The following is a 15767-nucleotide window of genomic DNA, read 5'->3' as shown; positions in this document are numbered from 1 at the left end:
ACAGGAGGTTTACTGGTTGTCTGCACATGGTTCAATTTAGTGTAATATCTGCACAGCATGACTGCATAATGAAACTTCCTTGTGTGACCAAACCATCATTTCCATTCCTGAGTAGCCACTGATTTTAAGGTACACAAAGGCACGCCTTCACTGTCTCTAAAAAGCGGCCCAGTCACTGATTAAATGAACACTAATGCCCTTGGAGTGTGCACGGGTTGCACCAGGTCAGAAATTATACCACTAAGCCTTCAATCTGTGAGCCAGCAGTGCTTGCCAATAAGGCCTAACTTGATTGCTGATACTACAGATTGATTAATTAAGCCCGGTCAGCCTTAGGGCTGTTACCAAAAAAAAGAAAATTGCTACAGTGACAGAGAGTAGGATTAATGAAATGGTGGCAGCAACACTTGAAATGATCAAAAGAGCTGACAGACAGCCAACAAGTGTTCTAAGCATGGTGACGCAATCATGCCGGTTAAAGGCAGGCTGCAAGTAAAGACAAGTGGTGGTGAATACAAAGGATCTGCACAGCTGCCAAGGAAAGCAACGAAACTTACATTGATGATGTCCATAAGACAGGGTGCAAGAAGAAGCAGTAGCAGCAGACGTGACATGAGAAACAGTAAGGAAAGCTATGCTGCAAACGTTACCTCGACAGTGAAGAACATGAGGCATTCAAGGTCACCATCTAGTAAAATAAGAATGAAAATTATAGCCTGCATGTACAGCAGTGGAAGGAGAACAAAAACACAGCAGAAAGATTGGCAGTTACTGTATAAGAAGAAAACAGGAGTTCTGCAGAAAGAAAATCACTGGGTGACATGATTTAAAAAGATGAGAGAAGAACCCATACTGGAATGGTCCTGGTGACATGGAGGTAGGCCAGATGGAATTCACTGTGTTTACAAAAACACAAAAATAAATGTAAAGCTGGAAGGAACCTGGTAAATGTGAACAAAGGATGTGCTAGTAGACAAAATAATGAATTAATTACATTTACTGTATGTAGCACTTAATGTTCTTAACATAGAAAGTGGGGAACCACTTCAATCCACCACGCCAATGTGTAGCATTCACAGGGATAGTGTGGCAGCAGCTGTTTTTGTGCCAGTATGCTCGCCACACTGCTGTTAGATATTAGGTGGTGGAGGTGTGATTTAGAGACAACGTATAATTATTTGGCCAGGCTATGGAGGACAATTTAGCTGGAACATTGGGAAACACAATACTCTTTTCAAAGGATGTCCTGTGATCTTTTATGACCACAGAGACTCAGGACCTTACTTTTGCTTCTCATCCAAAGGACGGCAACATTTTTTCAGCACAGCGTCCCTCTCACTGCACTGGGGCACTGGGATCCACACCATGACCACAGGAAGCGTCCACTGATGGCCTCACAAAACATCTCTTTGAGAAGCAATCTAAGCTTTCCTGGTTGGTCTCCCATTCAAGTGCTGCCCAGGCCTAAACATGCTTAGCTTCATGTGGATTATCTGTACGGAAGTGCAGGTAGAATGGCTGCTAGAAAGCCTTCTTTTTTCATTATAGGGTTTATAAAAAGTGATACAGACTCAAGGTGGGAATCAGCAATGGATGGGATGCCTGTCCACTGCAGTGTCCACACACACACACACACATACACACTTGCATCAGGCAAGTTTTATTCACTCATTCATTCATCCTCTGAATCAATCCACCTATTATTGCATCCTGTTCATCCAGGCAAGATGCACTGAGGACAAAGGAGGAACCAAGCATGGATTAGATGCTAGTTCAGTCAGCTCTGGACAGACTCACTCACATGATGCCAATTTAATCCATTATGCGCATCTTCTGGCTTTGGAACCTGGGGTAACTGTACAAAACACACACCAAATAATAAAGTACAAACATCTGAAATGTTTGGACTTAATCTAGTTCTGAATCTGTGATGCAGCAGCACTTAACAACTGTGTCACCACACCATTTAGGTCATCTAGGTATAAACACTTGGACTCATGGCCGGATTAAGGTGGGTGCTATTGATGCTGCAGCATTAAGCCCATTCCTGAAATAGGCCCAGATGAAAACAGACGAGAATTTTCCGGAAGCTGAACAGTTTTCCTTTGTTATATTAACCTCAAAATAATTCTTAGAATGAAATTTGGAGTCCGACTTTCGGATGCCTAGACACAGCGTTACTTAGTATACAGTTACTATTGTTCTTTGCGCTGTGACGTAACTATAACGTCATTGTGTTTATTGCTAACCGAAGATTTCAAGTTAATGCTATCAATTTTACGTTAAACAGTTTACTTAGTAATTTAGCTGCGTTTTTTGCAATATCTTAGGGATTCTTACCACTTTATTATTGTTTGGCAAGTGTCACGTAGTAAATTTTTCACCTTGAAAGTTAGTTGTACAGTAAAAATCGATGGATATTTAAATGGTTATCTGTAAAGGTAAAACTAAAAGCCGGCCTATGGGCCCGGCATAGATGTTTAGAATTTTTTAAATCCTCGACAGGATTCTGGTCTATTATGAAATTTAAATCGTGGACAAATTTTTACCCTCAAGAGCCTGAACCGAGTCACTTTGACCCAATGTCTCTGCAAATTCATTTTTTCTTACTCTGTTTCGTAAGAGAACTGCGAAATTTTGTGTATTTCATTGTGAGGTTTTCACGTGACGTCACTTTGTGATATCTTTCTTTTTGTTAATCTCGAGTTGTTACGATACTACATCGTTATTATTATTCATGTTCAATAAAGGCTGGCTGGTTGTGTCGGAAGCAATTAAGGCTCCTTGGTCGGTCTGAGTGCGCATGTACGGTGAGTGTCGAATGCACATGCACCAATGCCGAGAAAAAATAGGCCTTTTTTGCACTGCAGCATCAGGCCCAATTTCGTCTTAATCTGGCCCTGCTTGGACTCATTACAACTGTCCAGTTCCCAAATCATAACCTACAACATCCATCCATTTTCCAACCCGCTGAATCCGAACACAGGGTCACGGGGGTCTGCCGGAGCCAATCCCAGCCAACACAGGGCACAAGGCAGGGAACCAATCCTGGGCAGGGTGCCAACCCACCGCAGGACACACACAAACACACCCACACACCAAGCACACACTAGGGCCAATTTAGAATCACCAATCCACCTAACCTGCATGTCTTTGGACCGTGGGAGGAAACCAGAGCGCCCGGAGGAAACCCACGCAGACACGGGGAGAACATGCAAACTCCACGCAGGGTGGACCCGGGAAGCGAACCCGGGTCTCCTAACTGCGAGGCAACAGCGCTACCACTGCGCCACCGTGCCGCCCATAACCTACAACATACTAATAATAATAATCCTCAAACTGACATAGTAAAGGGGACACGGACATGGAAAAATAAAATTCAACGATCAAAATGGTAACAAGTCTACTGCTCTTTACTACATTGCTAATGGCCAATTAAATTCAAACTACAATCATCTCCTAAATAGGCTCAAATTAAAACTTGTGTTAAAACTTAATTAATATTGTTCTCTGTTGTTCACCACCATCTAAGACATTCACTCTTGCCAAGCTAAAATAATTCTCCATACTCCATCTCTCACTGAAAAAATTCTCCAAGGTTGTGAATAGATTGGATAGTTACACTGCATTATTTTAATATGTCAGTGAAGATGAAGTTTGTTGGTGAGGCTACCTTGTTAAGAGTTTATCTAGATGGTCACCGTCATAGTAAAGCACCTGTTAGGCTGACAGTTTAAAAACTGTAAAAGGCTACAAAATGCACTTCAAGTTTAAGTGTTAAAAGAGTTAGTTGATGGATTGTTTTTCCTTTGAGGAATGTTAAATGAAAAATAAAAAAAATGAATAAAACAAAGCCTCTTGATACAGCCCAATACCGAAGTGTGTTCTGAAATGGTAGCATTGCATTGCCATAAGAAATCAAACGTCTCCCTTGACAATCTACAACTGCAAATTCACAGTTTGTATCCACACCCGACATACTTCGTTCTCCCCAGTCCCGGCTCCGCTCTCGTGTCTCCAGCTTTCAATGTGCAGGTCTAACGATGATGAATGATGATGATGAGGACTCCACTCAAAGCAAAAGAGGTAGTGGGGTGCGATTTACAGCTCCGCCTAGGACAACAAAAATACTGGAGCTGGCTATGCCACCATGCCACACTTGCCTTACACATTTTACCTCTATGCCAAGAAAGTGATGCATTATATGCAAAAGTAGACATAACAGTGAAATATTCCTAATGCTAAAAAATGAACGTTTTAAAATGCAAAAACGAAACAAACAACATTAACGTAGGACAGGTATCCAGAATTAGTTTTTTCTCGGCCGACTTTGTTGACCCTGACTGCACTCAACGGCGGTGTCATATTGATGGAAGCACAAAGCGCGTCCTTCGCTTGCCAATCCAGGAAGTGGCAGGTGACGTTGACGAAAGGCGTTCGTTGTCATAGCAACAGCGGGTCGCGCTCCAAGCCAGGACTGGCAGGCCAGGAAGTGGGCGCGTGTGCGCTTGGTGAAGCCCGACTTACCGTAGACACCGGCCGGTGAAGGTAAATCATATAAATCTCGCCTCTTCACTTCAAACCGCCGGAAAGCAGCACAGAAATGACACTTTGCGTTTCACTCTTAATGTCTGCTGCAGATGCGAAGGCGTCTTATACAATAGTAGTGTTTAAACCGTTCTACGCCGAGCACCGAAATACTAAAATTGTGCTTTTTTAAACTTTTAAATCGATGGCGGTGCAGCTGAATCGTTGTTGCCTCTCTCCTTGGTGGGCAATGGGTTCCAGTACTGACCTGGGCTTATTCTCTGTGGATTTTATACGTTCTCCGCGTGTGCAAGTGGGTTTTGCGTGGGTTACTTTGGTTTTCTTTCTCCATATGTAAAACCTGTTTTTTCGCGACTCTAACGTCATTCGATGCTTGAATGGGACTCTCAATGGAAGGGCACCCCGTCCAAAGCTGGTTCCAGCTAGGCGCACGATGATGCCAAGCTCCGATCTCCCACGGCCAGAGTGGAAAATATAATCTCCAGTGAAACTCGTAGAGTAAAATGAAAGAGCACCTTGCACCGCCATTTCTTGATAGCTCTCGATAAACAAGATACAGTACATTTGGATTGTTTTTTGATCGGTGGTCCCAACATTCAGTTCTGGGGAGCCCTCTGTGGCTTCAGATTTTCGTCTCCAACTGTTTGTGCTTTTTTATGGAATGCCACTTTAATAATAAAAAAAAACTGTTATTTAACAGTTTCTCTGTTTTGGTGTAAATGCATCCATCCATCCATTTTCCAACCCGCTGAATCCGAACACAGGGTCACGAGGGTCTGCTGGATACAATCCTGGGCAGGGTGCCAACCCACCGCAGGACACACACAAACACACCCACACACCAAGCACACACTAGGGCCAATTTAGAATCGCCAATCCACCTAACCAGCATGTCTTTGGACCGTGGGAGGAAACCGGAGCGCCGGAGGAAACCCACGCAGACACGGGGAGAACATGCAAACTCCACGCAGGGAGGACCCGGGAAGCGAACCCAGGTCCCCAGGTCTCCCAACTGCGAGGCAGCAGCGCTACCCACTGCGCCACCGTGCCGCCCTAAATGCATACATTTTGCATTAATTTTTTTTTTTTATAAATTTCAATTGGAATGTAGCATACATTTATGCATGTTACTTTGGGATAATTTGGTGTTTATCTTTAAGACTTTTACCATCGCCATCATGTGTTTTTCATTCCCCTTTTCCAGGGTTCTCATTATTTATGCCGTGACTTATTAATAAGTAAGTACCAAGTGGGTCTACACTGAGGCAGATGTGGCTTCACAGCATTCATTCAGTGTTGTTTCCTCCTCGTGTCTGCTCAGTTTGTTATTAATTGTCATTATTAGGCTAATAAATTGGACAATGAAAAAGCAAATTAAACACTATAGCAAAAATTCAATATTTCTATGTACATTATAAATGTTTAACTCACACTATTATGGTTTCTTGAGTACTGGATAAGAGAAAAAAATGTAAGACTCGCTAATTAAACAATGAGATCAATTACAGAGAAAAATAAATAACCAAATGGGAAGCTGGGGGAACAAAAGGGTGCAGCCACAGTTGCTAAACTTGGCCACCACTATTTCAGTGGTTTTCAAACTCAGTCCTGAGGACTCCACGTAGCTTCAGGTTTTTGTTTCAGCCACCTTCTGTTTTAATTGGACTCGTAGTCTAATTAAAACTCCAGCTATTTTTTCCCAGTTTCTATGTTCTAGCATCAAACAGTAAATTTCTTTTGGAATGGCACAAGCATTTCAGTTTTTTTTTTTTTTTTTACAGGAGAAACATTTTTACCTGGTTTTTAAGATTTTCTTCATCATGATGATTTTATTTGTTTTTTTTTCCAAGTGCTCTGCTTATTTATTAATGAGGGTGGCACAGTGACGGCAGAGATGGTGCTGCTGCCTAACAGTAAGGAGACCAGGGTTTGTGTTCTGGGTTCTCCCTGCATGGTGTTTGCATGTTCTCCCCATGTCTGTGTGGGTTTCCTCCCACAGTCCAAAGCCTTATAGATTAGCTGGTTTGGCAACGGTAAATTGGCCCAAGTGTGTGTGTGTGAGTGTATTCCCATGCGATGAACTGGCAACCTGTTATGGGGACTGTTCCTACCCTGTGCACTTTGCTTGCTTGGATAGGCTCCAGCCCCCTGTGACCCTGCTCAGGATTAAGTGGGCTTACAAGATGGTATGATATTTATTAATGAGCATGTCAGTGTACTGTATCTGATGCTGAACTAGTTCTAGGCCTTTCAGCATTCACTGTCATTTGGCTGAATGTCTGGTCATTGTTATTATTAGGGTACAATATGGGTAGCAAACTACATCAAAAAAGGCATATTAAACAGGAAAGTGACAAACAAGAGTTAAGGATTTATAGCTATAGTAAAAATACAACTATTTGTAAATGTCTTACAAATATAAAAATCACACTGCTCAGCATTTGTGAAAGCCGAATAAGACAAGAGGAAAAAAGACCATCTCTATATATAATCTTCATTTGGATCTTGATCTTTGTTTGTCCGCGAATGAATTAGAAGAAGAAGCACTAGACGGCAGTAGAGAGACAGCTAAAACATAGGCATTGCATTAAGAATCTCCTCCAGGCTTATAGTACTGAAGACTGTAGTACTCCAGTCACACCTCAAAACACAGACATTCAAACTAAACAAATTGTTGTGCTTTAAATTAACTAATCTTTATATATAATCTTCATTTGGATCTTGATCTTTGTTTGTCTGCGAATTCATGTTCCCCTGACACTGCCTTGGTTGTTACTTTCGTTTACAAACACTGTCGATACCACTCTTTGTGTTTATATCTGGTGTCAACACCGTGCTTTGTGTTTAGATCTGGCATCGACACCTGCTTCGTTGTCGAGACTGTGGTTTTTTGTGTTTCTATCGACCGTCGTTGGCAGCACTTCGTCCAAATTGAATGTTCACCCACTTCTTGGAGTCGGCAGTCAAAGTATATAAGTCGGACACACTTCTGAGATTTTCCATCAGTCGGCGTTTGGAGTTCAAGAAAGAAGCATTGCTTCTTCCTTACTCTTTGGATTGCCACAAAGCAACCTGCGAGATTGGAGAAAGGTTGAGAAGAGATCGTGAGAGGAAACGACAGCATCGTGAAAACGAGACGGACTGTGAATGGAGAGAAGCAGAAATGCTCCTCCACCACCACGTAATTACTATTCGGACAGTGATTCCGAGTAGGCTGTTCCTATTGAATCAATGTCCAAGGGTTTTTTTTTGTAATTTTGTTTCCCTTATAAAAAATCATAATGCTGTGCGATGAAGGACCCAGTTCACGACTGGCTTCACAGACAACTTTAACACGCGCAACGTAGTTGGACGCACATGGCTAGTCTAATTAAATAAATCAAAAGAGTTATAATGATCCACTGAATGTGAAACTGCTTAAAAGAACCGCTTTACCAAAGGCTAATATTATTATCATTGCTATCAGGCAGCATGGTGTAATGGTTAATGCTCTGACCCAAGGACTTCAAATGAGGTTGTGGGTCCAAATCCCACTACTGACCCTGTGTGACCATGAACCAGTCACTTCACCTGCCTATGCTCCAACTGGGAAAACAAATTAAATGAAACTAATTGTTTCCCAAATATTGCACATTCCCTAGGATAAAGGCATCAGTCTAAAAAAAAGTTTTTTTATTATTATTAGGTCACTGGAGCCACTTACCTTTCAACACGCAATACACATGAGTAAAACATTCATGCATTAGATCAATTTCCTAGTGACCTGGCTTTTGTTGATGGTCATTACAGAACACAGTTTTATAGGAAAATATATCATATTGAATTGAAACAGGTAATCAGTAGAAATAATGTAAACTGGAGTATATATTATCATTATTAGATGTTTACGATTGTCACTTGTTTACATCATTCACTCAGGTATTTCTTTCTGTGTTTTTCATCAGTTGTACGTTCAAGCTTGCATTTTTTTTTTTTTTTGCAATAACATTTTTCTTTACCTCATTACAAACAGCAATGACTTTTACAAGCTGCACATTTAGGCAGTTCATGTAATGAATTAAATGTTTTTACTTTTGGGTTTGTTTTCTGTAGTGCTTGAAGTGGGAGAAAATATCTGCTGGTATTATGTTTTGGAGGGTTCTTAAATGATCATTTAAAGTCCGCAGATGCAAATGTATATGTAAAGAATGATGGAGAGCATTGGGGAGTCATCTCGATTCAAAATAAGCAGAAGTGCATGTAAAGGTGAAGAATTTTGGAGCCCCTTTCAAGGTCTGTAGATGCGAAATATATTACAGTAGAGTAGCTCGTGGGGGACCTGTTATGTTTAAACTTACACAATCTGTTCCCTTGTCTTGGATCCAAGGATACCACTTTCACCACTACTTCTATCTCCCTGCCTTTTTGCTTCTAATGAAACAACACCAAAGCTCACAGCCACCAGCACTCGAGCTTTACGGAGCTTGCTGACCACTGAACTTTGCCAAACTCCATTTCACATCTCGTAGTACGTGGTAAACTCTGTTACATCAGGATTTTACTTCCCAGGACACTATCTCTTCTTAAGTTGTCCATACACCCAATTGGCTACTGCTGCTGTCAATCACTTCTGCTTCTCCCTCTGTTTGCATAAAGCCCCCTGTCAGTGCTGCGCAGAGCATGTAAGTTAGCATAATATTAATAAATATCAACAAACAAAAAATGTACCTGTAAAATAGGTAGTGTCGGCTAATTTTCTTTTTTCTATAACATCACCAAATTTCAATCAAATCAGTAAAAACAATTTCGAGGTTTTGGGATGTTTAGTTATCCTATTGTAGGTTTTTTTTAACCACAACATACTGACATATTGAAGTTTTTTCTTAGCGGATACATACTGGCCTAGATGTACAAATCTCCCAAATTTCAGCTTTTCACCTAAACCAGGGGTTGCCAACTCCAGTCCTGGAGGACCACCGTGGATGCAGATTTTCATTCTAACCCTTTTCTTAATGAGTGACCTGTTTTTGCTCCTAATTCACTTCTTTTGAATTCATTTTAATGCACTTGCTCTTGAAAATTCAGAACCCTTAATTGTTTCTTTTTCCTTAATTAGCAGCCAAACAATAGTGAGATACAAAATGAACCAAAACAACTGGTAACCATCATACAAGATCTGAAAATAAAGAAAGGTGAAGGTCTCAGGAATGTCGATCTGCTCAGATCCCCAGTGCTCTTAGAAAGAGAAACTCAACCATTTCAGAAATATCTGCTAATGCACCACGAGAGCAGCAACAAGCCATGGAATTAAAGAACGGGTTTAACTAACAAAGAGACACAGCACCTAATTAAGTAACTGGTTGGAGTGAAATTGGTTGGAGTTTGAGGCCCTGACTTAGTTGGTCTTCTGTCGGCTCACTCACTTCACATGTCATTTCTGTTTGGGTGCCATTTAAGGAAAAAAATGAATCAATTTTGAGGAACGATGAAGGAATTCAGGAGAACAAATCTTAAAGAAGCAATTCAATTAAAATGAATTCACAAGAAATTAATTAGCTGTGCAAACAGGGCACTGATTAAAAAAAGGGTTAGAATGAAAACCTGCAGCCACGGTGGTCCTCCAGGACCGGACTTGGCGACCCCTGACCTAAACAGTAAATAATGTTTTTGTTGACAGGTGAGTGATTGAGTAAGAGAGTCAGCCAACTTTGCATTTTATGTATAAATATGTATATCTGTCTCTCTCTCTCTCTCTCTCTCTCTCTCTGTGTATATATATATATATATATATATATATATATATATATATATATATATATATATATATATATATATATATATGTATGTATGTATGTATGTGTATATATATATATATATATATATATATATATATATATATATATATATATATATATATATATAATATGTATATAGATATATATAATATGTATATAGATATATAGATACTTTATTAACCCCAAGGGGAAATTCACATGTATAATATATATATATATATAGTGAGAGAGAGAGAATATATATATATACTGTATCAGTTAATTTTGGATATTTAATCAGAATTTTCTTTTTCCAATTTTAAATAAAGTATATTTACTCACTATTTTGAGTGTTTTAAAAGAAAATGTGCATGCCATAATATAATGCACACAGTACGCAGAAATTGTGTCCTTCAAGTAAGGAAACATCAACAAAACTGAGAAAAAAAAAGTTCTGGATGCTCATGAGTTTGGACAAGGTTAAAAACAATTTCAAAACAGATTCAAATTCCATAAACCCACAGTTAGGAATACAGTATGCAAGTGTAAAGCATTTAAAAGAACAGCAACCCTGCCAGCCTTGCCAGGACAAACTTCTTTCTACAATTTCACCCAGGACCACAAAATGAATTGGAAATGAGGTAAAGCATAATCCCATAATTAATCTGTACAGATGTGCCAAAAAGTGTACTATTTGGGCACAACAAGAGCTGGTAAAGAACAAACACAGACTGTCACCAAGAAAACCTTATCCTGACTAACAAGCATGATGATGTCAGAGCTTTTCTATGGGGATGTCTTTCCTAACAGTGGCCTTGGGCAACATCGCATCATTGAGGGAATTGTGAATTGTGAGAGATATCAAGGAATTCTTGAGAAAAGTATCAGGCTATCAGTTTGAAAACTCAAGTTGGGCAAAAAGTGGATGTTTTAAAAAGGCAACATTCATAATTAGGTACATCCACTAAACATTTGCTTAGGAAGAAGATATTCTGTATCCTGAAATGGAAAAACCAAAGCCTTAACTCAAAATCTTAATTAAAATGCTTCAACAGAAAATGAAGAGGACTGTTCAAACAAAACATTTTTCAAACCTCACAGGGTTTGTGGTGGTTTGTAAAGGGCAGTGGATAAAAATCCCTCCAGCAAGATGTCAAAAACTGATAATTGGTCATCGAAGGCGACTGTATGACTGCTAAATGAGATATTACAAATTATTGATTTACTTTTGCACACATGAATATCCGGTGATTGGTTAAATATTACAGTCTAAAATTATGAGTTTAAATCCCTTATGTGTGGCAAGTCTTTACTTTGGATATTCTTTATATTCATAAAGTGGTCCTATTCAAAGGAGTGACATGTCATAGGAGTGACATAACAAAGGAGTGAAACCTCAGATATAAATTTCAAAGAAGTGACAACCATCCAACCAACCATCCAAGTGGCAGGTGAGGCAACAACGATTTTTTTGGCGAGCGTATTTTCAGTTGTGTTCCTGCTCTCTAATGACTTTTTGTTATGTCACTCCAATAAAATGTCACTCCTTTAATACGGTATTTATGTCACTCCTATGAAGTGTCACTCATTCGATACAGACCCTCATAAAGACTTTAACCTCATAATATCTCTATAACAAGGTTTTTAAAACTGGGGGCCACCATAATGAATTTCTGGGGTCCACAGCAGCCCTTCCAAGGTTGACTTTCATTAAAAAAAAAAAAAAGAGAGAGACCAAATTTTAAAGACTGTCTTTAACACTCTTGCTTAGTTTTTAAATAAATGTAACTCAAAATGTTATTCATTTTTTCTTTAAAATAGGCCTATATCATTGTAATTATTGACTAGAGAAGCAGGTTTGCAGCCTGTGCAATATGCAGGCACCTTTTAGGTAATATGTGAGGGAACACACAAAAAAATATAAAAAAATGGAAAAAATGACTCTTAAAAAACATATTGGCTGAACCCATGTCTCCAGGCTCGGCTTCAATTGAAAAAGTGAAAAAATTAAAAATGGAAAAAGTGACCCTATCAGCTTAACCCTTGTCTTTAGGCTTGGTGTCATTTCAATTCCACCGCTCTGTTTCCTAGTGCTCCGGCTACAAGGCTACTCCCATCTCACCCATCCCACCTCGTTCTACTCTTCTGTGTCTACCGCCCAGGCCAATTTGAAGTATCCCCTACACTTTTACTCCCCACCTCTTTTAACTGATCCAAGGCAGAATCGAGACTTGCTGAAAACCATACATCAAAACTGAGGGATTTTTGTTAAAATGGGCATTTTAACAGGTGAGTGCTTTCTTTCTCACCCCCTTAACCTCCCATGATTTCTCTTGCAGGTCCAATACAACATATTTACAGTATTTTTACTGTAGTTTAGGTAACATTTTAAATTTACCATCATTTTTATAAGAGTTGTGGAAATTGTCAGACAAATGCAGTAGAATGTGCAACGAGAAAGAAAGACGAATGTTAACAATTACTAGTAATAAAACAAAAACATATTTAACTTTAGTGTTTACTTATGCTAATCAATGGTGGAAATCTTATGTTTCAGACAGAGTTGTCAATGCCGAGGGTCCTTCACCCTTCCATATAAAATTAAATGCAGGAACAGGGAGGATCAAGGACTAGAACTGTGTAGCCAAGAAGCAGGCTGTGTCTTCATATTGACTGTTTTGCTGTGTTTTTTTTCATATGTTAATTGTGAATTGTGAATACTTTATTCATTTGAATTCATATGGAACCATAATATTTTTGTAAATTAAAATAATGGAAATTCTATTTTTATTCCATATCAAAGTGAATATCAAAATTTAAAAAGCATTTGTCTTGCATAAGAAAAAATAAAAGACATACACACCCACATGAAAACCCATTAGTAATCACTTGTTAAAGAAACTTCCTTTTTAGTTGTGTATGCCTAATAAGAGTTCATTATGTACTATTTTTAGAGCAAAAACAAATTGTGAAAATTTGAAACATTCAATTTCTGAAGGGAGGTATGCCATGAAAAAAGGTTGAGAACCTCTGGCCTAGAAATATCACACAACATTTGATCACATATGTATCAATAGTCTGCTGCAGTTAAGTATTAACTTTAATTAATAAGTCTATTATTATCCAAATCAAGCTGTGTGACTACTGTTAGCAGTAGCTGAGAATCTAAGGTCATTCTGTGCTTCAGCATTGGGTTTATATTAGTGGGGGGCTCTGAACAAATGGTACAACATTTTGGGTGGCCTTGACTTAAAAATATCTGAAACAATGACCACCTTGACAGGTTCAAGTTCAACATTTATAAAATTGTGTTAACATTTTTGTGAGTTATAAACATTTAATACATTAGTTTGAGATGTGGATATGGAGAAAATAAACTGGACAGAACAAAACAACGACATTTTAGAAGTGATAGGAGAGAACAGATTATTGATTAGTTCAAAAAAGAAATGACAGTCTGTCAAATATGTTTTAAGAAGAGTGTTAATAGTGAAAATAATTACCAAATGGTGAAGAGAGGAAGCCTAAAAATGGTGAGATTAAGTGCATTGGCATGTACAAAATCTTGTAGAAAAAATAAGAGATGCAAGTTACTTCCGTGCTAAGGTAAACCAAATATAGAGATGTGACATTTGTCCAACAGAAACATAATGAGCAGAATACATTTTTAAATGTCTATTTTTAAGATCACAATGCATTACAGGTTGAAGGATTTGGAAAGTAGAAAGCATAGGCTATGAGATGAGAGTAACAACTTCACTGATGCAGATGATAATGATATTCATTCTTAACACAGTAATTCTTGGGACATCTTTCTAAAGTGAAATTAGCACTTAATGTACCATTCCTCTAAATAGTGGTTATAGCATCAATGTGTATTTTTTTAGGTATCATATCTAATAATAGTAATTAATATAAGTATGTGTGTGTTTTTTTTTTTGTTCAGTCTAAATTAGAATGGCAGAACCAAATGATAACGAAGGGCCAAAAGCCAGCACGGAAGCAATCCAGTTTCTTACTTCAATTTGTAAGTGTGTCGTTAAATAGAAACCATCTATCCATTTTCTAAAGTTACACTTTTTCTTGCTCAAAACTGTATGAAGGTAAAACTGGTTCTGGGAGCAGTGGTGACAAGGCAACAGTCATCCTGAGATGAGACCATAGCCTAAAATGGGACACTCACTCACACCACAATACACTAATGGTGTGTCTCCACTTAATCTAAGGACATGCCATTGGTCTGTAGAAGGAATCCAGAATAGCCATAGGAGAAATACTCAGTCCTGCTTAATTTACATCTATCTATCTATCTATCTATCTATCTATCTATCTATCTATCTATCTATCTATCTATCTATCTATCTATCTATCTATCTATCTATCTATCTATCTATCTATCTATCTATCTATCTATCTATCTATCTATCTATCTATCTATCTATCTATCTATCTATCTATTCCATTCATCTCCTTCTGCTAGAGTTTAAGTTTACAATGCCCTCTGTAGCTCCCTCTTCTAAGTTTTTCTATTTGCTTTAAGTCTAACTGTAGTTTTCTGCTTTTTAGAAACAGTACATCTTAAGCAAACATCCTTTGATTGTTTCCAATGCACAATTTATAGAGCATTTAGCTGATTTGCATTCAGTGGTAAATGTAAGGGTTAATGCTGGCCTAGTGTTTTCAGTTCATATGGCAGTCTAGTAAGTAGCAGCTGTTGCAGAAAGGAACTGCACTTGTAATGCTAGCTTCATCTTGCTTTGCATTCCTTATTTTCTCATTCCATCTTGCCTGAAGAAGGGGCCAGAGTTGCCTCGAAAGCTTGCATATTGTAATCTTTTTAGTTAGCCAATAAATGGTGTTATTTTGCTTTACTTCTCACTGAAAAGAGTTAGAAATAAAAATGTGATTTTATGTTTCATAAATATGATTCAAAGAAGTAAATTCTATACTAGCCATTTTAGGGCCATTTGCTATTTTTTAGGGCCTTGCTTTTCAGTATGCAAGTAAACGGGTAATCACATTCTCAGAAGTCTGAGGCTTTATAAACTGTTGTTTAGTATGCTAAAGCCCAGTGTCTGTTTTGCTAAATTAATGTTTTTCATGAGGAAATGAATTAATGGAACACTTTAGAGTACAATGTAAATGGTTAATACATTATAATTTAAAGCAATTATATTTTCTTTTTGATCAGTGGCAGAAGAGCTACAGCTGTCTCTGTTTGCGGATTCTTTGGTAACAGTGTCAGATACAGGAAGAGAACTTGGAGAATTCACCATTACTATTCAGCAAGGATACTATCATGATGAAGAGTGTTTTCTGATTCATGCGAACAGCCATGGATCTATTGATGATATTCCTTGCGGAACGTCTATTACTGGTAAATTCCCTCTACACTGTTTTGCCATTATATTTGGTAATAAAAGTAGATTCCCATGTAAAATCACTGTTTTTCCAGAATAATACTAA

General features: G+C 38.4%; 1 protein-coding gene across 1 annotated transcript in view; it reads left to right on the top strand.

Annotated features, from left to right (window-relative positions):
- The first annotated feature begins 4441 nt into the window (after positions 1-4441).
- Positions 4442-15767, top strand: part of LOC114655470 (ciliogenesis-associated TTC17-interacting protein) — a 31841-nt gene continuing 20515 nt past the window's right edge. The window contains exons 1-3 of the mRNA XM_028806489.2: positions 4442-4548; positions 14258-14328; positions 15493-15678. Coding sequence (XP_028662322.1) covers positions 14259-14328; positions 15493-15678 — 256 coding nt within the window. The 5' untranslated portion in view covers positions 4442-4548; position 14258. The remainder of the gene's footprint in view (positions 4549-14257; positions 14329-15492; positions 15679-15767) is intronic.

Source organism: Erpetoichthys calabaricus, chromosome 8 (genome assembly GCF_900747795.2).
Source record: "Erpetoichthys calabaricus chromosome 8, fErpCal1.3, whole genome shotgun sequence".
Classification (NCBI taxonomy): domain Eukaryota; kingdom Metazoa; phylum Chordata; class Cladistia; order Polypteriformes; family Polypteridae; genus Erpetoichthys; species Erpetoichthys calabaricus.
This window is presented reverse-complemented; position numbering and strand designations above follow the sequence as displayed.